Here is a 26,838-nt window from a genome sequence, read left to right on the forward strand (position 1 = left end):
CCAAATTGTGCACATGTGCCCTTAACACTAATAATTGGACAGTCAAATTTAGATAAACAAATGATATACTAGTAATTTGACAGTTTTTCTTGCCTTTGGTCTTGCTAATCTATTACCTCTAAAATAAATTTTATTTTTTTAATGTGTGTGCTAGTATTTGGTAATTAATGGCATTACCCTACACAAGTTTGGATAGGAGATTATTTGGAATATTTTTTGTTAAAAAAAAAAAATTTATAGCACTTTTTGATATAATGTATTTAAAATAAATATGTGAATAGAAAATGTGTCAATGATATAAGCAAATAAAAAAAATGCAAATAATCCACTGTCCAAGCACAACTAGTACTAGTACGTAGGGTTAATGCCGTCAATTGACAATGATGGACAGTAGGCGGTCCATGATGACAAGCATGGACTAGTCACACGGGATCAAGAAACAGGGAAAACAAAACAACCGTGCGATCCTCCACATTGCAGAATTCTCCTTCACTCTGCTCACCTCATCTGCTTCTTCCTCTCTCATAATGGTGGATTCCATCCTGTGGGTTGTTGAGAAAGGAGAACACTTCTTGGAAGCTTGCTAATATATCGGGTGGTTACTTTTTGGTTGCTGAAAATAAGAGAAAACAGGCGGTTACTTATTGGTTGCTGAATAAGGGAAAACAATCGATCCGTTGGTGCTTATTAACCCCCTCGCGGAAGCAAACAAAAGAATGCGATTTCAGTTTCAACACCCAATTAATATGGTCAACAAGAAGAAGAAGACAAAAATTAAGAAGAAAGGAAGAGTGGACATCCCCCTTTGCATTCAATGATAAGGTAAAAGTTCAAGTCTTTTTTTTGTCAGATTACATGAATCTACTTCGATCAGTTTAATCTCACAAGCATTTGTTCTCTTACCATTATTTGTTCATTTACAGCGTTGATTATATATTGCTGCAATACCCCAGATTGTGGTTATCTGAAAATTTAATCCCTTTTTGGGGGAATAATGATAATTACAGGAAATGTGTTCAAAATCAGCTGTGTGGGCTCTTTTGCACTAAACTATCTTACTTGGGTATATAGGATGTTAACCTTCAATTATCCGACAACATTATGGCCAAAGATGGAAAAACGAGTTGGCAAAATATGTTGGACATAGTATTCATATTTTGTTATTGCACGTCGTAATGTTAGCTTTTGAATCAATGAAAGCACTTCATTCAATTTGGGTTTAGAAGATTAGAAGACATGGAGAATACTTAGATGGACCTAGCTTATCTCTTTGTGGATCATCTAGTCAAGATTGAAACGCATCACCTTCTACATGGTCCAACCAAAGAATAAACTTATTTATTAGATATTGTGGGGCACTATTGACCACGTGGCCCTACTTCAGCTGGCAGGTCTGCTCTACCTAAGTATTTCCTAACTAGAGATGAATGCTTTTCCGACAACATTATGGCCTTTCGTAATGCTGCATTTCTATTCTGCCCCTTTTGAATCATGAGTCAGCTCGAGATTAGTGATGATACAACTGAGTAACTTGTGCCACTTGATGCATGATATGAGTGAAGTTGGTGAATGGGGGTATATTGGGCAAATTACTCTTTCTATATTCTGTGACAACCATTGTAGCCTTTGCCCATTTAGCATATAAATAGAACTATGGTAAGTCCTTTATTGTGATTTACTGCTATTAAGATCTATCCGTTTTGGTCTAAAATGTGGTGACATCATCATATATGCATAAGTGTAATGCTTGCTTTCAACATGTTTGACTTAGATGGATGTCTAGATGTCAATGTCATGATAATTGTGATAAAAAAAAAATCCAAATTCTTCTTGGTCACTGTGAAACTTAATTTGATTGTGCTGGTATATTGAGCACATCCCATACTTGCCTCCATTTGTAGTATAGAGTGCATGCCAAGCTATTTGTTTAGCATGGTACCTGTGATGCACAAAAACTGAATCATCATAAAACATGTCTTGTATATCCTGCAAGTACAAAGAGTTGGCTCAAGTGCAACCTAAGCTGATGACATGTTGAAACAGGTCCAAGGTCCAGAGTTTGTAATAAATTCCACTGCTGGTTGCCTTCTTGAGAATTTGGACACTTTTGGGCTTCCAAAGTTATTATTCGAGAGCTTTTTTTTTTTTTTTTTAACTGGAGAAAGCCCATGCAGTCAGACAAAATAAATTTAACTTTGTATTGACTTTCAGTTGTTTATTTTACATCCTTGCAATAGCCAAATATCTCCACTGTTTTTATTTCATTTCTTGTAGCATACATACCTTAAAAGTGGGTGTCTAAGAAGTCTAAATTGGGCACTGGAGTGGCAGAAACGAGATTTTAATGACTCTTTATATTTAATGCAGATAGTGTTTAGTGAAGGGGCATTTTGTAATTATTGAATTGCATCAAGCCGAAATATAGTGAATATTTTGGCCTCTTCAGAAGGAGTGATAATACTGTTTTTGTAATTTCCATTTGTGGTCATGAAGTTTTGGAATGGTTTAGATAGTTTATGGAATTGATGCTAATTGCATGATTTTCATTTGACACAATTTCCAAGAAAGCAAATAAATTACAATTTTTTCTGATAATTAGTGAAGGATTTTTTGTGAATTTAATGAACAAAACACTCAGCAGATAGACGTGGCTGAAATTTCCCAACAAAGAGTGGCATTAAATGCACAGGTGTCTTCATCTGAAACAAAATTGTATAAGTTTCATGATTGAGGTACCATCTTATGCATGCAATTTCAGCCACGTAATGGTGTCTAAGTTTGGAAGACCCCAACTTTATCATTTATTAACTCTTCCAGAATAGCATTGTCCTTTTGTTTCTTTCTCTGCTGTGGAGAGACTAAGGTCCTTTGGGAAGTTTAGTATTTTTCAAGTTTTAGAGAAGTAAAACCTGTTTTCCTTTTCTAATTGTTGAATTCTGGTCTGGCTTAATCTCAGATCTTTTGGTTGGGGTTAAATTTGTTCAGTAAAGGAACCTTATATTTCTCAAGTCTGAGAGTTTCCTTTTCTAAGTTACTTCTGGTGTTTGTGTTTCCTTTACGGAGGATTTCGTTTGGAAGCAGCTATAGAGAGTGGTACTTTTCTACAATTGGCTGTTTAATTGTCTCTATGCTTCCTTCTTGTTTAATCTCAGGTTATGAAAAACATTTTCTTTGTTTGTGTATCAAGTCCCCATCTCTTTCTGTTGGAATGTGAACTAGTCTTCTTCAAGTTCCGAGTCGTCCTTTATTCGCTAGCTTCACCTCAATTTGTTGTTATCCAATTAGGCTTTTGCACAATTCATAGTTCATCTTGCCTAAGCATACTGCTGTTTTCCAACTCCATATCTACGTAGGCTCAGAGGATTAAATATCTTGGGCCCCGCCAATAGTGCCATGGTGGAATTTGTAGTTTTCTGGATGCTAAGATTGGGGTTGCTGTTGGTCGGGTCTTTTTCTGCAATATACTGCTTATATCTTGATTTATCTTATCGAAACTAGCCACCATAGATAGGGTTTTTGAGTGGCCTTGGTCTTTTCCTCTGATCATAAGATTCTCTAGATTGTTCCGATCATGGATTATACTTCAGTTGGTTCTTCATCCTCTTTCTCTTCAATGTCGGATAAAAATCTTCTGCACAGTGAGGCTGAATGTTGGTTGAAAGCTGAAAAAGCAGCCCAGGATGTATTATCTGTCGTACAACCAACTGTACTTTCCTATAAAAAAAGGTTGGAAATTGTGAGCTATGTCCGGGAACTAATTAGAGATGTTGTTGGAGATGAGGTTAGACCTTCATTTGTCCCTAAATTTTGGTTTGGTTGGTTTTTTTTTTCCTGCCACTTTTTGGCCTTTTGACTGATTTTGTATTCATATATGATTGAGGTATTTGCTTTAACCTTGGTTTTTTACCACGAAACTTGTCTTTCTTTTAGCTTCATGTAACTATTGTGCCTCTAAAACCTCTTTATTGGATTTTCCAAAATTCTCCATTTTCTCTTCTTTATTTCAAAGTTTAATAGTCCGCATCCTTGGTGCAGAACTATAATGATAATACCTAATTTCTCCAGATCTAACCATTGATGTACAGTTTTTCAGCATTTAGTTTCAAACTTATCTGAGACACTGCTGCCAGGAATGGATAATTTAGACATCATATCTCTTTTCCTTAATCTTGTAGTTTCCCAAAATTGCTCTGAACATTTAATGCATCTGAAAATGTAAAATTTGTTGATAAGATCAACAAGGATTTTCTAATGTTAAGATGCCTTTTACCATGTGTTCCTGACTAGTGTATGTTGCCAATGTCTCTGACTTTGTCAGGCAAATAGATATGAAGGACTTTAGAAGCTTTACTGTCTATGGCAGTTAGCTTTTTCTGGTCTGTGCTTCCCCTGACAAGTTTGGAGCATATACACATGGGTGCTGTATGATGGCCTTAAATAAATGTTACATGACATTGGGTTACCTTAAATTGTACTTTATTCTTCTGTCTAGACTTTTTGATGTATGAGGAGGTCATTATGCACTTGCATTGCAGGTTATGGCATTCGGTTCAACGCCACTGAAAACATATCTACCTGATGGAGACATTGATCTGACAGTAATCACTTCTCAAAATGATGTGGCATATTTGGTTAGCTCTGTTTGCAGTATCCTTGAAGAGCAGATTTGTGACAGTTCTCCAATAAAGAACGTTCAAGTCGTTGATGCACGGGTAGTTCTTAAATCTAACTTCTGCTATATTTGGTTTAAGAATTTAACTGGATTGAAAAATTGAGTTAGATCTGCGCATGCTTCTTTTACAGTTGGCTTTCCAGTTCGTGCTATCTTGGATCGTTGTACATACTTACTTTTCATTCACCTCTCCCTCCTTCCTTCCCCCTCTCCATGTTCTTTGCATGAATCAAGATCTTGTTCATAAATGTCTTAGGAAATCTTTGAAAGTTTAAATGCATTAAATTATTTGTCAAGGAACATGAAATCCGATTTCTCACTTTGAAGCAATTAAGTATCATTCTCTGTTCGTCGTCTTTCACGTATGAAGGAATAATTTCCTTATGGTGATCAAGAAATGAAAAATGGTCAAGTTGCTTATGCAGGTTGCTTATGAAGATTGCTTTTGAGTTTTGATGGAGAATATCAAGCTTTTGTACTTTAAAATAATCAATAAATATTTGACAATGGCGAAAGCAGTTAAAATGCTAATGATTCTGATGCTTATATTTGGTAGTGTTGTTTCAGCTGATTTAGTTATTATTCTTGTAATTCCTATATAGACAAGCATACACTTACAATATACATACACACATGGTCATTTGTACAACTTGTAGAAGCTTTAAGGGTTTGCCTTAGATCAACTTGGGGGTTACTCCAGTTTAACTTGGCAAGTCACAACTCCACATACACATATATGTAGGCTGTTTTATTCTTAGGCCTCCAATTTTCTGGGGCCCTGTCCATAGAGTTCACACTTTACACCTTATTTAGCTTTGATGAAGTTTTGTTAAGCACGAGTGTCTCACCTGTTTGTGTTGCATAATAATTGGTCGCAATGGTAGAGTTGAGTTTCCATTGGTTCAAGCTTCCTTTTTTGTTTTTTTATTTGGTTTCTTCTTTAAAAGTGTTGCATAATTTGTCATGGAGGATGATTGTTTTTTCTTTTGCATATGTTTAAATGATGACATTGAAGTTGAGGATCAGAATTTTTCCTTTCATGAAAATTTTACGATCAACATGTCTGTTACGTGAACAGGATGTTGTTGCCAGAAATTCCACCTGTTTGGAAGCATTGTGTAGAACAATTGAAAGTTGAATGAGTCAGTGGCATGGTCAGATTTTTCGTTCTAGTTTTCTCTGAGTGCTTACCTATTGTATTTTGTTGGCGTTACCTCGTTTGCTCTGATAACTGATATCAAGATTAGACAAATGATTTTGGTGTTAACTTCAGCCTGTTAGAAGAGGTAAGCTGTTAAAATTGCAAGACAACAGAGGATTTAGCTGAAATGTCTTTGTTTAAATTGGTAACACTGGGCTTGACCTATTCCTTATTGCTTCTGGGAAAGAGCTTGTGGCTGCAAAATGCTCATAGTCAGCAGGTCAAGAATTTTATACATATTTACTTTCATGGGGTTGATGTCATTATTGTAAATGACAGGTTAAGATTGTCAAGTGCTGGGTGCAACATATGTGGGTGGACATTTCCTTCAATCAAGTGGCTGGACTTAATGCTTTGTGCTTCCTGGAGCAGGTTTGACTTTATAATTACTCTCATCATTTGGCCATAGCTTTGACAGAACAAACTAGGAGGAAATGCCTTTGAGAAACATTACCTAGTATCTACTGTCTTGTAACATGAAATTTCAGAAGTGCGTCTGGACATAAGTTTGAATATTTTCATTTAGATAAAAGCATTAACAGTTAGGTAATCAGAATCATATACAAACTTACACATCCACATATATGTGTGTGTGTGTGTGTGTATTCATAAGCTAAAACACAATTATTACAAGTCAAAACTCAATTGCTAGTTTCTTTTCTTCCTGATCCTTGTGGAGTCTAAGAATGTAGTTGTGAGGTCTTCTGTCTTTGCTTGCTTTTTTATGTCTATGGCATCTTAGTTTGCACTTTGATCTGGCATTACTGCCACAATTTTGAATTATAGTAAGAGATGGTTAGTACCCTCTCATCCTGTCATGCATGTTAATCACCAACTGATGCAGATTTCCTTACTTTCCATAGTTTCGGCATTGAAGCTTGCTTTTGTAGCAGCATTACCATGCAAAGAAAAGACAACTTTTCGAGGAGCGTTGCTTGACTGGATAGGTTTCAAAGAATATCTTTATTCTCAATACTTGATGCCAGTTTCTTGTAGTACGAGTCAACAGTTGAATCTTTTCTGCTGTTTGTGTCCATTTGGTTCTACCAATCTGTCTGTTCTTATCAACCTTAGCTTACATTTATGCTTACATGCATATTCTCTTTGCTTTGAGAAAGTGTTTTCTTTGTTTTTGTCGGTCAGTCTTCTATCTGGCCTCTGTGTAGAAATGTTGGACATCCATGGTTCCATATAAGCCACATAATCAGTGGTAACTGATCTGCACTTGTATATAATGTTTTATAGGACTAAAACATGCTTGTGCAAAATTTTAATTACAAGAATGGTGATATTAGATAGATCCATTATCAGTCATGTTATTGGTCCTATTTTCATTTCATTGCTGTATTTGGCTAGTTTCTTTTTCCTTTTTCTCCATTTTATCTTATCAGACTGTATTACTTGCTTATGTTTAGGTATGTATTTTGAACTTCATTACAGGACCCTTTACTAGATACAGAAAGCCAAGAGAAAAAAAATGAGAAAACAGTTACTTATGATTCTATACATGTTTTTTCATACTTCTGAATTTTGTTGAGTGCTGCCAGCTCTCTCTCTCTCTTTCTCTCTCTCTCTCTTGCTCGCTTTGAATATGCTTTATTTCTGAAGAAGTTCAATAACTTTTCTGCCTATACGACAGATGGACCAGTATATTGGAAGGGGCAACCTTTTCAAACAGAGTCTAATCCTGATCAAAGCTTGGTGCTTCTATGAGAGTCGGCTTCTTGGTTCTCACTGTAACTTGATGTCAACTTATGCATTAGAGATTTTGGTCTTGTACATAATCAATATCTTTCATTGTTCTTTGAGCGGACCCTTGGCGGTTAGTTCTGGTTCATGATTTCAACTAATTTATCCCTGTTATTGGATTTTTTTTAGTGATCATATTTACTGTTGCATTTACAGGTCTTGTATAAGTTTTTGGACTACTATAGCACTTTGGATTGGAATAAATACTGTATTAGTGTGTATGGTCCAGTTGACATAAATGTTCTTGCAAAAGCAGATGGTGAGTAGAATCTGACAAGAATGCTATCTAGTGCCTCAAAATACTTTCAGCTGTCTTTGTTTCAATGTTTCTTCATTTTCCTTTCTCTGAATGTTCATATCTGTTACATTATGCCTCAAATACTGAGCAACTTTTTTCTCCACCTTTCTTCTTTTTTAGCTGTTTAATTTTCAAATTTAGTAATGTTACCAGTACCATGGATGTAAGGGTAAAAGCATTGAGTGTCCATTTCAAGGATTAGGTTTTATGCAGATTGGTTTTTTATTTCGAACTGGAAAGCTTTGCGTAATTTGGGACCATGGTTTGAGTACTTAAATAAAGTTTTTGCAAAGGGGTTTACTCAGGATTGGAGTTGGTCCCAGGTTGTAGAATTGCATCACGAACTTATGTGTGAGCTTGGCTGGGCTTTTTTCTATAGTAGTTTGTTTTGGTTCATAATCTGCAGTAGCAGCACTAGGTGTTGGGCGGTCTTTGACAACTTAATTTCTTCTGTATTCAATTTCTGTTTGTTGCCTTTGGATCCTTGAATCTATTTTTTTGTATTGGCTCATAATTTTCGATTGCACCTTATTTTTCTCTTTTATGGTTGCGGTTTGTGCATGGGGTTTTCATGTGGCAGGAGGAAGGGGCATGCCTTAGTCAAGTATTTCCTTGTCTAGACTTGTATGTGAGCCCCAATGTTCATTCACCTATTGCCTGTTGGTGCTTAATGCACTTGGGTGCTGCCAATTGAATATTATATCAGAGTGGATTTCCTTTTTTCTGTGTATATTTGAGCATTTGGTGGTTACTTTCCTTGTAAAACTTTTTTCTCATTGTTCCCCTCTTTTGCCCGGTAGAGACATCAGCAACCAGGGGGACTAACTTGTTGCTTGGTAAGGATTTCCTTGAAAGCTGCATCAAGTCTTTCTCAACTTCAAAAGGGATGTTTGAGACTGAAAGACAAGAGTTCCGGATAAAGCATTTGAACATAATTGATCCTCTGAATCACAAAAATAACTTGGGCCGTAGCATCAGCAAAGGTACCATTTATTCTTTTTTGTGGAACTGTTATTTATTCTTGCTATTAGACTGAGAGCATTGTGAACCAGACGTGAAATAAATATTCTTTACTTGGGAACATTTTGAAATTTCATGTTTGACTGATAAGTGAAGATTATTGATCAACTAACATGCGGTCACCAGGAGTACTACGAAGTCATTTCAAGAAATTGTAACTTTTATAGGGATGTTAAAATCTTTTTTGTTTCTTTTCTTCAGACTATGTCCATTTGAGTTATTTGGTTCCAACTCCACTGTCATATTAGATAGAAATATTGAGGTTAATTTTTTAAAGTTTCATGTTTATGGCATGTAAGAGTTGAGAAGCTGCACATCTTTTCCCTTTGTCTGATATTGTGAGCTTCAAGGAGAGATAGCTAAATGCATGAAAATGATACCATAGAAGATAAGAAGGGAAATTTATCTAGGTTACTAATGGTGTTTTGTCTGAGACCAACTACAAGAGAAGATAATTTATTCCCATTTTGAGGCTAGAATCAGAATAACTTGCAGAGAAACAGATTCGAGTCAAATGATATCATGCAACCCTCTGACTATAAAAAATTGTGGGAGTTAGTGCACTAGTTATTTGAGTTATTTGATTTATTGTTGCATTTGTACATATTTCGATTGATTGGATTCATTCTTAGCATTTATATTGGCTCCAAACTGATGGACTGATTATCCTCATTTCCTTTCCGACTCTTTTGCCATTTTTCATAAGAAATGCCAAACCTCTTGTACTAACATTTTCAATTGGTGAAAAATAGTATATCTGTCCAGCATATGAATAAAATTTTAAAGAGTCAAGAAACTTTGAGATTAAGGAAATGAGAGATTAATGAAAGGACACAGAAAGAAACTTACGTCTATGAGAGAGCAAAAAGCAGGAAAGATAAAATACGAATATGCATAAAAGCACATGAAACTCCTAAGTTTTCAGACGTAAAAGAGAATTTGTTGGTCAGAAAAGCTTGTAGCAGAGGTTGTTGCATATGACAAATATTATGATCCAACAATTTGAATGCTGTTGTTTCTCTTTTTCCTCTTGCCTCTTTTGTTGTATGATTTTTGTCTGCAATATATCATGAAATATGTACCTTCACACTTCCTCTTTAACCCATATACTATATAAAGATACTCTGCAGAATTGTATGGAACTCAGTACACAAAATATCAGCTTCGTGCCATAAACCGATTGCTTTGTGATATTGTAATTAGTTTTTGAAGATTAACTATTAGTTCATGATCAGTTGGTGTTTAGCAGTTTTAGCCAAAGACTTAATGTAAAGTTCACATGTATGGTATATTTTTATGCCTTTGACATGACAATTTGTTGGTATTTATAAGCATACCATTTGCATTCTTGATTTTTGGCTCATTAATTAGTCATTAATTGTGCCTTTTGTCTCATAGGCAATCTCTGTCGCATGAAAATTGCTTTCTCCTATGGATATGAAAAGCTCAGAGACGTTCTTAAGGGACCACTAGAAAGCATAGGTGAAGGTGTAATGGGATTCCTTGTCAACACTATCAAATGGAGTGGAAGGTTGCAAACCCTTGATGCAGAAGTTTCTGTTGTTGATAACCAATCTAGCATCTTTCACCTCAAAGGGGATTATAATTGTCCCATCCAGTGCCTAAACTATTCCCAGTGGTATATTAACTCGGACGTGTTTCGACAATCAAGCCTTCAGACATTACCTTCTGTGGTTCAGAGCCAAAGCACAGAGGATGAATTTACTCAGAATATCTATTTTGCTGGAGGTGCAGATTGTTTTGTCCCCTCATCAATTGTCCATCCAAATGCTTCGCAGCTTTTAGATTCTGTTTTGAGTGTCCATGAAACAGAAAATTACCTGGGAAAGTGCACATCTGTATCCCCTGCAAGTTCTAAGGGAAAATTCAAGTTGAGTGCGTCTGCTCCCCCTTTCATTAGTTCACCTGTTAGCGAGAGAGCGAAGTGTGAAGGAACAGGCTTGTTCATCCCTAAAGTGGATATAGAAAGGGAGCCGAAGTCAAAAGAAAGAGATTTGCGTTCGCCTGAGGTGAGTAATCTGTCTAATCTGGCATTCCTTGGGTATGAATGGGGCTGGTTATTTCAGGTTGAATTGTGTTTCACTTTTTGCAGGCACAGTGCCATGACTGGCGGATAAACTCGTCTCAGATGAAGAGTTATTCAGTAGGATCATCGCTGAAAACCTCTACAAGTAACCGGATGGCTGGTGGTATCCCATTCAAGTCGAGCAGGGTTAGGGAAAGCAGTCGTTTTAATGTCCCGAGAGAAGGGCACTGGCTTCTTTCTTCTCGTAAAACTTCTGCTGAATCAGACTATGATGCTGGAAGCAGCACTTTTGTTCTGTCACTAGATGATTTTCCTGTGCTTTCTAGCTGCAAAAAACCTGTCACAAGCAGAAAGGCACAACCAGATTCAGCAAACAAATGATTCCCCATGGGCTTGCAAACCGTCCAACTGCAGAGATCTTCGGTAGCTGTACGAGTCATGTCCTTACCGATGACAGAGAAGCAGCAGGTTCATGTTTCAGACCATCTGCGGGATGATGTTTCGGCCATTTCTTCTGTATAAATTTCCATTCGTGACACTTCAACCAGATAAATGTCATACAATCGAATGCTATGTTAAGTGCTCTAGACCGCAGATATAGTGGTCTCAAATGGCAAAGGAAGTGCTACCCTCCAAAATGGCTAAATCCTTGCTGGATATGTTAAAAGTAGAGATAATTTAATGACTTTTCAAGAAGAGTAGCACGCACTTTTCATACATAGCTAAATCGTTACCGGGTTTTCAGTTATGGATTAATGGTCAGTCCGCCTAGAAATTGTTCCTGGAAAGCTACACCGGTTATTTGCTGAGAAAGAATATCCAGTCTATGTAGTTGTATTTCGTCTATCTTACAATTAGCAACTTCTCTTGTTTATATAACATGAATAGTTTTAGAGCCTGAAAACATTCAGAGCACGTCAGGATTTGAGATAGAGAATCGACCAAAATCAAACAAGATTTGCTTGGTGCGGATTCATTGCCAGAAATTGGATCAGACTAGGTTCTAGGTCCTTGCAACAATAGAAGGTAGATAAGTAACCATACTTAAAATTGTATTATTAAAGTGTGTTCCTGCTCATTCAACATGGTCGAGACATTCATTTGACAAGGGAAGCCAACGGCCAAACAAGTTATGCCAAACCGCGTTTGCAAGGCAGGATGCGCGCAGCTTCTCTCATCTCTGAATGTACTGTGACAGATGAATCTCGCTGCGGTGTTTTAGTTTCCTTTATAATTTACCAACGCAACTTCCTTGTACCGTGATACAGTCAAGGTTGGAGTATATTACTGAACTACGCAGAGAATTATGAACTTATGTATAGACCATATACTAATAACTTGATCAGACTGCATACGTTGGAGCAAAAATGATGGACGCTGACACTAGCCAACCACCCCCCCCCCTCCTCCTCCTCCTCCTCCTCCTCCTCCTCCTCCCCAACCAAAAAAAAAATAAAAAAAGAACGATGATTATGAAGGTAATATTGACCAACTTGTCCATCAACTTCGTACAGAGAAATGAATTTATTCACTCAAGGACAACATGGATGGGTGTCTAATACGGTGGAGCATCAGGTAGTAGATACAGATATTCCTCTTCATGTCGTACATCAAATTACTGGCATCAACCAGCTAATATGATTGAGCCATGCAATGACTCTGCTAGCTTTTACAGAATCTGAGAGTTAGTAGTAGTCTGAGGAGTTAAAATGAGCATTTCACATGCGTGAGCTTCAACTTGAGCACTTAATGAAGCCACCCTGTTATCCGCAACAACTTCATGCTGCAATCAGTCAGAAGAATAGATTCCAAGTAAATATGGAAACAAAATGCATTCCAACTAACAGAAATTGGATCATGTTACCTCTGATGAAAAAAGAATATAAGATTCCTAAGATGTTATATTTCAGTTCTAACTACTAAATTCCAACATTTTGATGGCACTCAGAAACATAAAAAGGTTCAAATTCATGAATCCATTTTCTGCATTAGCATTCGGTCAATAACAGAGGCAAAATATTAGAACCCTGCAACTTAAAAAAAGCCACCAGAGAATCGCAGAGGCATATGATATGAGCGTTCCAGTGATCTATACAAGTTCCCACACTTCTCTAAATTGCAACTAAGTTTTATGAAACAGGCGAAGCTAGAAACAACTTAATTTTGGGGCTTAAGTAACCGCATATAATTCCTTTCTTGAAAAGGCCTTAGAGGCCGTAGCAACTTAAAAGTGACAGGGGGACCAAATCTCAAGAAAATACTAAAAAAGTGTGGAAGATAAACCTTAAAAAGAATATGTTTCAAGTAAGTGATATTATTGCCTTATTTGTCTAAGTGTACCAGTATTAATCACCTTCCACAAATCTCTAACAGACACAGGGGTTGAAGATTCGAGTCCCAATGCTGACCATCCAGCCGTAATAGTTGCAACTTTTGAACATCGATTCCATAGAACAACAACCACACGTTGCTCAGATAAAGGGCCAGCCCAAACCTGGTAAGAGAAATATAACTCTGTGGGCACATTTATATGTATTGTATGTGACAGAACGTAGTCATGGCATACTTTAGCAGACAAAGATTTGTTTGCATCACAATTGCCTCCCACCCAGCAAAAGACGAAAAGACAATTACTCTTAAAATAGACAGAACCTTTATAATTGTTCTCACAAATTCAGTTTCAGTTCACCCATCTCTCAAGAAACATCAATTTTGCACTCAAAGAAACACATCTAGAAGGACATTACAACTATGGATGAAAAGGTAACCAGTGGCATGAAGCAAGACAGACTGTAGCCTGACACCCCCTCGTGACAATTAAGTTCTGAAAGTTGAGCAAGCCCAATAAGAAAATAACCATATACCTTCTTTGCAAAGTGCATAGAATAAACATACAATTATCACTTCTTGCCCTTAGGTAGAGTTTCCATTTCCAGAATTAATGGCTCTCTGCTTTCATAACTGCAGAGAGAACCATTGTGCTGCTTTACGTGTCAACTGATTCATGTTACTCTTTTCTGCAGGCTCAAAAATTTTGATAACTCCTTGAATTCAGTCCAGAAAAAGGCTTGTACTTTTCGTTTTTGGCAGTTCCAAAATGGAAGTTTGAATTGATGCTAAAAGGAGAAAACCATATAGCCTAACTGTCCTGAACCCATTTGGACTTCACTCAACAGTCAAATGATGATGTAGAAAACCACATATTCTCCACATCAATCACAGCTTACAAAATTAGAACCTAACTTGTTATGTTGTCTTTCAGAATAGTCCCATTGAAACCAAACATGGCTACTGAGGCACAGATCCCTCATAAAAGCGGATTTCACACTTTCCTTTCTTCCTAGTCTGGCTATAAAGTATCCATACCAACTTTGTCTTCAACTCAAAACTCGCTACAATCCCAAAAGTTGATCCAGTTAAAAAATACAGCCATTCTAATAGTCAGACTACTTTTATGGATACATACAACTGAAAGTGTAGGAAAAAGAAAAACGAAGCCAAAAAGAAAGGAAGAACATAAAAGCAAAAGAGAATAACACCTGTTCACATCCATCTGTTCCAGAAACGTAAACTTTCCTTCCCTGAACCCCAAGTGAGTCTGCAGAGAGAAACAATCAAGATTATTCTTTCAAAGACATCAAGTTGAGATGTCTTTGCCAAGCAGTGCAAACTTATTCCAGTAAGCAACTCAGTTTTCAAACCTGTTTCATTACAATCACAGACAGAAGCAAGCTAGAAAAACCGTCAATTAAGACATTTTACCTTGATTTACAGCAATAACCTCTTCATTGCTCAGAATTTCAAATGTTTCAGACATCATATTTCTCACATCACAACCAACCAAAAGAGGAGCCTGCACTCAAGCAATTTACTTTCCATTGTCAGATTCATGCAGGGAACTAAAGTAAATTTTTGAAAGAATTGAGTGTAAAAAGGATGTGCATAGAAAAGGTTAGTTCACCAGTAAAATATTTTGAGATCTACCTGGTATACAGAATGGGCAATGAGCCAATGAAAAGGAAAACTAAAAGCAACACTAAACTCAGTTTTATTAAACAATCACAGTTATATTGCAAGTAAAACAAAATATAAGTTGCCAAGAGGTGTGAAATTTTGGTAAAAGAGCACCTTCATCAAAGCCCAAATGCTAAAATGTGCTCGATACTCCTGGTAAGTCATTCCCCCATTCCCAACCTCTAACATATCAGGGTCTGACAGAAGATCAAGTGATTGTGTAAGAAACTGAAAATCGGACCATAAAGGCTACGTTAAAATTCATCAGACAAAGCTACACATTCTTACCATTCCATCCACCAGGACCAGCATAAGCAGCCCACTTGTCATTTAGATCAGCAATACTAGTCATGCTGGAATAGAAAACATTACAAGCTCGTCAGCATAATTTTTGGTTGGAGGCAGTTACTATAAATGCATGAAGATGGAAGAGCAATTAGAGATCATCCATGCCCATGTTTTTCTAGCTATCTTCTTATACAATTACATCAGAGAAACCATAGGCTCAAGCAGCTTTAGGACCAACTCTCAAACTTTGTTTTCTCAAGTAGATGCTTGTAAATCATGTTAATTTAGCAGGTGGAACTTAATTAAGTAATAGTGGTTGAAAAGTTGAAAACTTTAGCATCTAAATACAAAGTGATATTGTTGAAAGCGACATCTAAAGCTTTATTCAATACAATTGGCAGAAAACTTCTATTCATGGCGTTGTTCAATTAAATAGGTAACATTTAGTAAATGCCATTAATGATATACTGCATGGCAATGAGATAGCAGTTATTGTAACTCAACTTGATTTAGAAACAGGGAAAAAAGCATTTGAAAGAAAAGTATTGCCTTTATTTAACTTGAAGGTTTTATACTATCATCCTTTCAAGAAATTCTTTCAGTCCAGCTAAGAGAAAGATGCTTAAATTACAAAACCTTGCCCATGAATCATTGATGTCATCTGTTGTACGCCAGCTATTTCCAACTTTGCCAGCCCACAGAGCAGGATCATCAACGCCCCTGCCATATGTACAATTTAAGTAAAATCCATTATCAATATCCGGAGGCTTGAATTTGGGAATTGTATACTGGAGAAACAAGCAAAAGAGATAGAAGATTACCATTCACAAAGAGAATAGAATATTTTTCGCCCAGTTGCATTTAGGGCATCTCGCATTGGCGGGTATCTGGCAATCAAGAAATAAGCACATGGGTCAAACTATGGACATTGAGCAATAAGATTCACATTAACATGGGAAAGATTATAACCTTTCTTTTGGCTGGATACCCAAGTTGAAGCAGTTGTCATACTTTAAATAATCCACATCCTGTACAACAGACAATGTGACACACAAGGTAGCAGCTTAAATTTATAGATTTCAAAAGATCCAAACAAGTTGTTTATCTACAATTGGAACTCATGTATTGAAATTATTAAGCAGCAGTGGAACACACTGTTTCAAGATGGCAAGGCAGATATTGACCAAAATTCACAACCATCACTACCTGCATCCTTCCCACTAATTAAACCGAAGCTCTTATCATCCCCTAAGTGGCTTGACCAGCCCTACTACCACACGCTCTATTCCAACCCACACGTACCTCAAATTTCCATCAAACCATTATTTTCTTAACAAATTAAACAATAGCTTTACATCTGCTATGACTCCAGGTAAAACAAAATTTATCAGACAATACAAGATTGTCAATACTGCCACCAAAGTTGTGTAGCATTTAGATAGAGGGTAAAAAAGTATATGAGACTCCTGTGAATGCACATATCAAAATTTGAAATACTGGTCAGACTTGGTAAATTTCCTAACTTATCTGAAGCCCATATACCTGTATCGGACAGCAGAATGTAATAAAATAGTAAACTAAGAGATTTATGTCCTTCGCTACCAGCAATCCAATATACGTCTACACCAAGAGGCTCAATTACGGTACATATCTTCTGTGGATAACAGTGCTTACTATAGGTAAATCTACTATGAAAATAACATGTTCTTATGTTTGGGGTTATGATACTAACCTGAGTCCGATTTGAAAAATAAATAAATAAAAAAATCCATCCCAAAGCAGAAATAGATTTCAGGAGTAAACTCATGGTATATTGCCTTAAGTTCTTAGAAAGCACAGTTCAACATCGAAAAAAAAAATCCAAATTATACTAGAAAAGAGTAGATGACTTCAGTGGAACAGACTTCTCAGACTCAAAAATTATAAGATGAGAGTTATTCAACGATAAATAGAAACTAACCCAAGATGCAAAGAGAGCTGCATCATCATTTTCATGGTATAGTGATCCAGGTCGAACTTGACAAGTAAAAACTCTACACATTTTAGTTGCTCCAATCAGTAAGAAGAGAAACAGATGTTGACTGCAGCAGGATGTCATGGTTTACAGGGAAAAGTGATTGTATAACTATGTCTAATTATAACCATTCTGACCAGTTCTGAGTAAATTGGTCCTACCCTGCATCAGAATAGATACCAAGCTTGAGCCCTTTCGCATGCACATAATCTGCAAGAGCTTTGATTCCTGATGGGAAAGTTTTAGGATCAGGAACCAACTGACCCTGCACAACCATCTCCACAATTAACCTTTGATTTAACACTAAATTTGCTATAATTGATCAAACAAACAATTGTGCCAACAGCAGTTACTTCAACCTCTTCAGCATGCCATCTCAAAGATTGCAGCCTGAACAACTTCTTAGAAGCATTTTATAACTAGAGAAATATCATTGTCTTCTTTAACAGAAAAGGACTTCAACAAAGGACGAGTTTAAGAAATCGTTGAACTGACCTTCAAGTTTCGAGCCCAGCTGGACCAGCAATCATCTGCGGTAAATGATACTCAGTACTTCTATAGTCCATATGTGATTACATGGCCAGTCAGGGAAACATATGACATCAATACCTATATTAACGTAGTTATAACCTAGGCCAGCTAAACCAGTGGAGATCAGTGCATCCGCTGTAAAAGAGAGTAATATGTGTCAGCTATTCAAAGAGTAAGGGTCCGGTATCAGAAAATATGGCTGTCAGAATTATAAGGGTAAGGTGAACTTCTTTTGGCCCCAAAGAAAGAAAAATACAACAGAAACATTAACATATATGTGTAGCTCCACTAGTCAATAGATCTGTAAGCGAGCAGCAGCTAGTGCATGCATGTAGCAAACATCAACCCCTGAAGCAGAGATCTATTGGAAGCATATGTATAGGATGGAAAAACAAGTTACAGCGTTGCACCAGATTACACAAGCATGTGTTTCTCTAAAGCGTGCATGCTCCTCAAGACAATGAAAGAAAAGGGAAAGTGTGGCAAGATCCAACGCTACTTGATGAAAAACATGGGACGATAAGTTTGAGCCTGTCATTTTCAGCTTCCCATCCAAATTAAACCAGACTACTTTGTCAGATTCTTGGAAGCATCATTGATGTAACGCACATCAAAGACATTATGATTACCATAGAACAAGATCTTATAAATCTTTTTGTCCTTATGACATTAGCTCCTATATCTCTTTATTGTGGTCGCATAAGGAATCCAATCTCGATTTAATAACATTAGTTTTCATGAAACAAATTTTTAAGCTTCTAAGAACCATAAAAAAAAAAGGAAGCTTAATTAGGCCTTCCATCTAATGCACGAGCATATCTAACAACAAAGTCAGAGCATCACCTGTTTCCTTGATGACTGTTTCATTGATGTTGCAGGCAAAAAAATTCCAGCTATTCCACCTGCCACACATACACTTGAGTAAAAATAACAAAATCTTATCCAAAATTAAAACTTAGAAGAACAGATTACAATTTATTTTAACAAGGACAGCTAAAATCCAAATGCAAGTAGTACACAATGAAAACCCCAACAGATAAACTTAATTGCAAGTAGTACTTTGAATTATCAAACTACTAAAAGCCACAGTCAAACAAGCAAAACCCAATTTCAATCTCAGTTAAAACGAACACATGGAATTACAGAATCTCAAATTCAAAAAGCCAAGTTACAGACTTTATACATCCTGCAGGATCCCAAAAGCAAAATTGTAAAAAAGAAAACGAAACAGTCATCACCCAATTAAAATGTATGCCAGAGAGAGAGAGAGAGAGAGAGAGAGAGAGAGAGAGATGACGATGAATGTAAGTCGTACCCCATCTGTGGAGTTTGAGCCAAGCCGTTATCGAGCTGAAAAACGCCATAGTTGGAAGTATCAAAGATATTGGAGATGGGTTTTACTAGACTTCTTGAATAAGGATGAACTGGTAGAACCATTCTAGCAGCAATCATCACCGACATGACGTACATATACATGATTGTTATAAGTACAGGCGCCATGGCTGAGCTGCCTCTGCTCTGCAACACCATAGGTAGTGAAATGAGTAATAATACAGTATATTTCCTCTGGTTTGGTAAAAGAATATGCCAAAAGGGGAAGATGCTAATTTTTTCTTTTACAAGCAGCTCGCATTTCTCAAATCCGCTATTCTTTCATTAGCATAACCGTCCATTTAGCGAACAATCAATAACACTGGACATGGTCCCACTTCCATTCTAGCTTCTTCGTCTGGATAAAATTTCGGACTCTTTTGTCTAATTTTAATATTGAATTAAGCATCTTAGAACGTACCTAAAAAGAAAAATTCCTTGGACATTCGACGGGACTCTTGCATATCCTTTTAGTCTGACCGAAAATTGGGACACTCTGTTGGGACACTCTCTGTGTTGACAAAAAAAAAAAATCCCTATGAATTTGACACGGTACTATACTCGCGAATGCTTGGAGCAATATATTGATTTTAACATTGGGAGAGACCAGTATTAAATCTTACTAATATGGTTGATTATTCTTGATTTCTTCCATATCATTTGTGAGGTTGACAACTTATTATGCTTCCCTATATTGATGGTGCGGAAGCTTTATGTTGATTTGGATTTTGGTCGGTTCGATGCTCGACAAAAATGGTTGGTTCGTAATCATTGCTTATACAAAAGAGCCGATGGCAACCAGAATATGGGTTTAGAAGATGATGATCCCCCATGATACGGATGATCATTTGCTTTGATTCTTTTACAAATCACAGGGTAGAGTGCCTAGGAGGAGGACAAGCTACGAGCCTACGACGTCAAACTCTTCTTCTTTTTACTCGATTTATTATGTGTGTGTGTCTATATGTGTATGTATATAAACACATAGGTATATATATATATATGTGTGTATTTTTTTTTTTTTGGAACTATGATTGATACTATTAAAATATTATTCCTAAATCATTTTCAATTACCAAAGTTTTGTAATCCCTTTCGTTCACGACAAGGAACTTATAGGGACATTGATAAATTGAGTCAAAATAAGTAAAATATGCCATTCGACTTTTGTAATTCCTTGTTTGCTTTAAGGCTTTAAGCAGCATGAAAAGTTATTCTTAGGAGTCATTTATTTTTATTTCAGTGGTGGCATCATTGGCTGTAGATTAATCTTCCTATCAAAGGACAATTGACACAGTGACACTTGTCGTTTTAATCTCGCTTGACTATATATTGCCAAGTAAATTATTTTTTTTTTTCAAATGTACAGCAGAATTCAGAATTTTTGATTGATGTACAGGAGAATTTAATGAACTTCATTACCTTTGTGCTCATGTGCTTTTCTTACTTGTTCCTATTAATGAAGTTCGCTGGTTTACATAAATATTACAAAAACAAAAAAAGGGAAAAAAAGTATTGTTAATAGGATCGATTGAGAAATGAAACTTTAATCTAATGGTCGAAATAGATACTCACAATTAGAGATTCTCAATTGACATCTCATTAGATGTTTACTATAAAGAAAAAAAAAATCTCATTATATGCGAGTTTAGTTTAGCGTAATTATCATTATGTATGTATCGATAAATCTTCATGTCCTTAATTCTATCATTCTGTCGTCAAAAATTTTGGTAATTATTTATAAATCAGAACGGTAAATTTCTTCGTGCACAAAACTATCCTCTTCTTTTTTTGGCTTTTTATCAGTTTACCCTCTTAAATTATGCCCCAACTATTAGTTTAGTTCCTAACGTTAATTTTTAGTCATTTAAGTCCATCAGTTAAGTCAAAGTAGATAATTGACCATTAACCCATTTAAAAATTGCCCTGCTAACTAACTAAAAGTTTGGTGAAAACTTTTATGACAAAAGTACCCTCCCCTCGTGCTTTAAATATAAAACAAGGATTAGAAGGCTTTTCTCTCCTCTATTTTCTTAAATTGTTAACAAAATTTCTTATTTTGTGCAATTCAAGACATTGCAAATATGATGATATTGAAGTGTGGAATTTCATAACCTGTTTGCACGTCATTGAGCAAAGACAATCTTAGAAGGAAAATTTTATAGTTATTCCATTATAAGGTCTATTTTTTAACAAGTGATATGTTACTAAAAAAATTTTCTCCAGTGGTCTTTTCTTTTTCATAATTTTCCAAATTATAAGAACATGTGAGTTTTTCCAAATGGAAGCAATTCTCACAGATTAAGGAATTGGAAACCAGACATTATTAGTTGAAAAGGAGACCTAACGGAACTTTTTTCATGTATAAATCATATTTGTCTACACATATTAATTCAAAATATCAACTTTAGCAACCTGGTGCATTTACAATAACAAATGTTTTTCCACTGTCTACTTGCCATAAAAACACCATCATTACATTAAGTGTCTAATTGTCCTGAAACAAAAGATAAATAGTCATTACATTAAAAACAACATCATCACATTAAAATACCATCATTACATTAAGTGTCTAATTGTCCTGAAACAAAAGATAAATAGTCATTCTGCTACCTTAAAAGACACCAACCAACCAGAAAAAAAGCAACATAATATCATTATTCAATAGGACAAAACAAACAACACGTCTAGGAGCATGTCTAACCCCTTTTTTTGTGCAGAAAATATTACAAACATCCTTTTGAAGATGGGGTTTTGATACACAGGAAATCTTTCGCGGTCACTACAATAGCAACTGAACCCGGATTCTTAAGTATTAAAGTAGCACAGTAGTCCATCAATCTCCAGTATTGTTGTTTATGCTCACCTTGAATCATTGTTTTCGCTTTACTCTTGGCCCTATAAAGTTGTTGGTCACCCACATTAACATTGTATTTCTTCTTCATTGCTTTCTTAAATACCTCAATTTTCAAAGATGGATCATCAGCAATGGCCCTAACAAACATTTGAGCTAACCATCTTGCATTAGCACTCTTGTTCTTATAGGACCTTGGACACTTACGAGGAATCCCTTCTAATGTTTTTATTTGAAATGTACTAGTATCCCCACATTTACTGTCGTCAAACACTTGATTTCTTTCTAGGGTTTTTAGGAGGGAGAATTTGGGTTGATACTGACGAAGAAGAAATTAGAAAAGTGGCTTCGATTTTTTTGTTTTGTCGTCTTGCCACTTCATAAAGGGCATTTTTGAGAATGAAATTTCTTTTTTAGGGTCTCATGGGCATGTTTGTCCATTCATATTTAAGTTGGATCTAAACATGTCTTTTCACGTGAATTATAAAATGCCGTCTCGTTTGACTGTTAGTCCAAGGAGTTGAGTAACTAAAAGTTAACGTTATGGACTAAACTGATAGTTTGGGTATAGTTTAAGGGGGTAAAATGATAAAAAAAACTCCTTTTTTTTTTGTACCAAGTGTTTCGTAATTCATTGGTGAAAAAAAAAAATACTTTCCTAGGCATTTACTCTCACTTCAAAACACACCCCCAAAATAATGCTACTGCAATTGGTTTTCAAGTTTGGTATATACGTAGAAAATAGAACTGTCGCCCAACCATGCTTCTCACATGAGTTGACCACGGGGAATTAAAAAATTGGAAAAGCATCTATAATGCCATGTGTAGGTGGTGCCATCTTTTGCTGATTTGTGGACTCAACAGCTTCGAAATCAATTTTTATGATTGGCTCGTTCTTGATTAAGCCTTAACAACTCCAAAGCATGCGTCCCCCTCAGTTGTCGTCCTCGTTGAGTTGAGCTGTCTACGTTGGCATTCTTCTTGATTCATTTATGTATTTTTCCCAAGCAGTTAATGGAAGATGCCAATGTATGATGACTTTTCCTTCAAAAAAATCGTATGCAAGAATGGGAATACAACTCTCAAGATTGTCGTTTGATGGTGCAAAGATTGATTAGAATCCTTGCCAAAAGAAAGAACTACTTACCTAAGGTGGAACGGAATTAATGGGGTGCTCAATTTCAGTTACATTTCCATTCCTGTGTTCACATCTTTAATTCGTCGACGCGTATATTCAGTCAAACACATGAAATTCCATGTACGAATGATGAGACGCAAAACTTTCCCCATGAAACATTGACGATTGCACTAACTGTTGATGTATGGAATTAGCCGATAATCATACTGCGTTTTGATAACTCCTGCATAGCTGCTAGGCTACATGCAACTACTTCGCTATTACTGGCTACTACTACTAGTTGGAAAAAGGAAAACACGGCCTAGTAATTAATTAAGATAGGATCGAGGAAGAGGAGGAGGGGAGAAAACTCAAAGAATGAAATGGATATAGAAGCGACAGAGATAACACTGAGAGAGATCAGCAGCAAGCAACTGAAGCAAGTAGCAGTAGATTTGTATATAGCTGAAAGCCTTGATTAACATGGCATGCATGGTTATGATCAGCAGCCAATCCATCCTATGATCATGGCTAGATACATGTTGTTCGATCCTGACTAGGTTTGTATTACGCCGTTGTTTCTTCGGCTTGGTGCAGATGGGGGAGTGGCCCCTTTGGGAAGCACTTGCATGACTAATAATCCAACTATTCCTCCAACCTTCCCTAGGCTTGCGGTTGCAGGTGCTCCCTTCATCAACTGATGCGAGCCTTTTTCAGCCCCAACACTTTGTGAATTCATGTCATTAATTAGTGGTCTGGCTGATGAAGATTTGCAGAGAACAAGGCACAGGAAGAGAATTAGCGTCGTAAGCTGCGAGTACGGTGTGTTTGACTTGGCCGCCATCATCATCTCAAAATCTGCAATAAATTGAAAGGTATAGCTGATTCTGTTGAACCTTTTTTTCTTTTCCTTTGTGAGAGGATTATGAATTTGGGTTCCTATGCTTTGTTTGCAAGAACCTGGAATTGAGTGCAAGAAAGGAGCTGGTTGCTTGTATTGTATATGCTCCTGCTAAGGGCACTAGTCAGTTTTATGCTAGTTAGTAGGGGTGGAAAGCTTAGGCCATTTAAAGACTAATTTTGAGTCCGTCTAATGGGTGTACATTAGGCACTGCCTGATTGAGATGTGCTTCAAAAATTTTTTTAAGAAAAAATTATCAAGTGCCCAATAAACACTGGTTACAAATATATATATATACATTACCATATTGGAGGAGCATGTAAGCAAGTGGTTGAAAAAGTCAGAGGCTCAAGAAAGTCGTGCGTGGGAAAACTCTGACTTGCCAGTGTCTTATTTCCTTGTGAGGAGGCGTTTTTGGAGAGGAGACTAATGAGATTTTGTCGTCATTCCTTTTCTTACCATTTTAGCATAATTTTGAGAATCTGTAATAAACCGCCATTAAATCAAAGTTGCTTACACTTGTGCGAGTGGTGATGCATAAAACTTTCAGGATGCAGTTACCATTCCAAATACTCCGACTCGACTCATTAAACTATTATGGCTAATTTTAATGACGGGTGGTTAGCAGGTAATATTGATGACTAATTCTTATGTCTAATGAATGTGATAGTATTTAAAAAGTTACCCTGTTGGGTGTTCTTGAATTTTTTCCTTGAATGAAAACAATAAAAATCGTAGTAGTAATTACATTTTCTGTTAACTAACATTTACTGGTGTACTTAACTAAAATTTTCATTTGTGGGACAATTCTTGATGCTTTAAATGAAAATCTACGTGTTTCATGTTTGGTATATTTGCCACTAGCTTTTATTTTACTACATGACAAATGAATTGCCCTTACACTTTATAAAAGAGTTTGGTAAAATTATCATCCAAAACTGACCAAAATAGCAATTCTACCCCTTTTGTATATGAATGCAGTGAATAATTCCCAGTTAATGCATTTTGCACTGCCTCTAAATTATTTTAACCGACGATATGAAGTTTGAACCCCGATCTATAGAGTTTAAAAAGATGTTAACTACTACCACTAGTATGCGAATGTACAAAATGCAAGAAGCGACAAACATGCAGGTCAGAAGGAAGGAGACAATCAACGCATTTGCCAGCATACCAATACCATTTCATTCGGAAGCTTCCCCTAAGAAGTGGCCAAGGGTAGGATTGAAATGTTGCACAGGCAAGAGTAGGTGCGCCTCTCAATTCTTTTCTAAGCTCCAAACCAGGGCTGTAATCGAGTCAAATCGAGCTCGAGTATCATGGTATTTGAGCTTGACTCGACATTAGGAAAGCACTACTCGATCTCGAACGAGTAGCAGAAATGGAGCTCGAGCTCGAGTTTGAACAATTGTTCGAATACTTGAAATCGATTCGATTATGTTCAATTTTCTTGCGAGTATCAAGCTCGAATCAAGTACTCGAGCTCGATATCCTTGTCTTGTTTTAGAAATACTCAATTTTAATCTTTTACCTAGCAAATTATTTTTTTTCGATGTGAAATGACTGTATGACCTATAAATATTTTAAAGCCATAGCCAATATTCTAGTAATTTATACAACTATCAAGTCTAAAAAAGGGAAAATGTAATAATTAAATATATAATTTTAATTAATTACTTGATGCTCAATAAAGCTCGACGAGCCTTCGAGTCTGAAAAAATAATACTCGAACTCGAATCGAAGTACACAATCGAGTCATTCAAACTCGACTCGCACTCGATCAAAGCCAAATGCAAGTCGAATTCCAATTCGCGAGTAGTTCAGTTCAATTACATCCCTATTCCAAACAAAGGAGTCTACAAAGCCCTGGGTGGTCATAACTCATACGTATAAATTGGCTGTAATCTACGGGCTCAGCCTTGGGATAATGGGCTTAATCCTTTTAAAAGAACAGCCCTCGTTGATAACTGCTAGCCCGGGGGGGGGTGTAAACTTAGGCCGGCCCAACTGTTCCAGTCCTTATTGTAAAAATGGAGGCGAGCACGTGTCGGAAACGGAATTTGCTTCCTCATTATTGTTGCATTGGGTCCCTTTAAGCCCAAACTCTCAAGCTCACAAGCAAATTAGTGTCATGTTTTTGAGCCTTTGATTGTTTCTGCCCAGGGATGAATCAAGTTCCTCCTTTTCGATTTGTGTTACCTATTACCATTTGGGTTGGTAATCGATTTTGGAATTGTAGAATTGTATTGTTTATTCTTCCACCTCTCCACCAAATAATCAAGGATCCACGACGTTAAGATGAGGTTTAAAGGTTAAATATGTTAAAAAATAAAGTTAATTAAACACACGCGGAGCGCGCATGTAAAGCGGGCAACAAATACAAATTTATGCATTCACATATTAGATTAAATGTGATTTAGGCGAACAAAGAGAAAACCAATAACCAAATAGTTTAATTTTCGAAGTAACTCAATGCATTGGTTTATTTATTTGAATAGAATACCGTTTGAGGTCGCAATTGATGTATTAAAAAAGGTACTATTAGCGTGTATTGGTTACAAAATAAGTAATGCTAGAGGGATCACAATTGCAACTTGATTGATGCTGCGCAAGAAAATGAATAACTGCACGGATTCACTTGTATTTCCTATTTATTTTTTTTACATTCAAAAGATAATACATAAGCAATGCATAATTGCTTTTGTGGGGATTTGTGTGATGGAAAATAACGCACCTACCCTTTAACAGAAATAGAAATTTG

The 26,838-nt window shown here is 36.4% G+C and overlaps 2 protein-coding genes across 5 annotated transcripts; one reads left to right on the forward strand and one right to left on the reverse strand.

The window, feature by feature from the left end:
• The first annotated feature begins 376 nt into the window (after nt 1-376).
• LOC113730258 (uncharacterized) lies at nt 377-11,683 on the forward strand. 3 transcript variants are annotated; one of them, XM_072078296.1, is made up of 8 exons: nt 377-822; nt 4,536-4,712; nt 6,153-6,245; nt 7,513-7,695; nt 7,779-7,880; nt 8,717-8,903; nt 10,339-10,970; nt 11,054-11,683. In XM_072078296.1, the coding sequence occupies exons 2-8, from the start codon at nt 4,539-4,541 to the stop codon at nt 11,366-11,368; spliced, it is 1,686 nt and encodes a 561-aa protein (XP_071934397.1). In that variant the 5' UTR covers nt 377-822; nt 4,536-4,538; the 3' UTR covers nt 11,369-11,683. The 3 variants fall into 3 exon arrangements, with proteins under 3 accessions (XP_071934397.1, XP_071934394.1, XP_071934395.1); XM_072078293.1 differs by lacking the exon at nt 377-822 and adding an exon at nt 2,812-3,781; XM_072078294.1 differs by lacking the exon at nt 377-822 and adding an exon at nt 2,813-3,781 and having other exon boundaries at nt 7,779-7,881; nt 8,721-8,903.
• Nucleotides 11,684-12,454: 771 nt separating this feature from the next.
• Nucleotides 12,455-19,501, reverse strand: LOC113730260 (alpha-galactosidase 3-like). Of its 2 annotated transcripts, XM_027254831.2 has the most exons (15): nt 19,150-19,496; nt 18,678-18,736; nt 17,913-17,969; nt 17,799-17,833; nt 17,465-17,568; nt 17,250-17,322; nt 16,259-16,317; nt 16,111-16,176; nt 15,926-16,009; nt 15,290-15,354; nt 15,116-15,198; nt 14,750-14,840; nt 14,527-14,585; nt 13,341-13,481; nt 12,455-12,770 (listed from the first exon to the last, which is right to left on the reverse strand). In XM_027254831.2, exons 1-15 carry the CDS (start codon nt 19,362-19,364, stop codon nt 12,657-12,659), a joined length of 1,305 nt encoding a protein of 434 aa, XP_027110632.2. In that variant the 5' UTR covers nt 19,365-19,496; the 3' UTR covers nt 12,455-12,656. The 2 variants fall into 2 exon arrangements, with proteins under 2 accessions (XP_027110632.2, XP_071934398.1); XM_072078297.1 differs by lacking the exon at nt 13,341-13,481 and having other exon boundaries at nt 19,150-19,501.
• Between the last annotated feature and the right edge of the window lie 7,337 nt (nt 19,502-26,838).

Source organism: Coffea arabica, chromosome 2e (genome assembly GCF_036785885.1).
Source record: "Coffea arabica cultivar ET-39 chromosome 2e, Coffea Arabica ET-39 HiFi, whole genome shotgun sequence".
In the NCBI taxonomy this organism is placed as follows: Eukaryota; Viridiplantae; Streptophyta; class Magnoliopsida; order Gentianales; family Rubiaceae; genus Coffea; species Coffea arabica.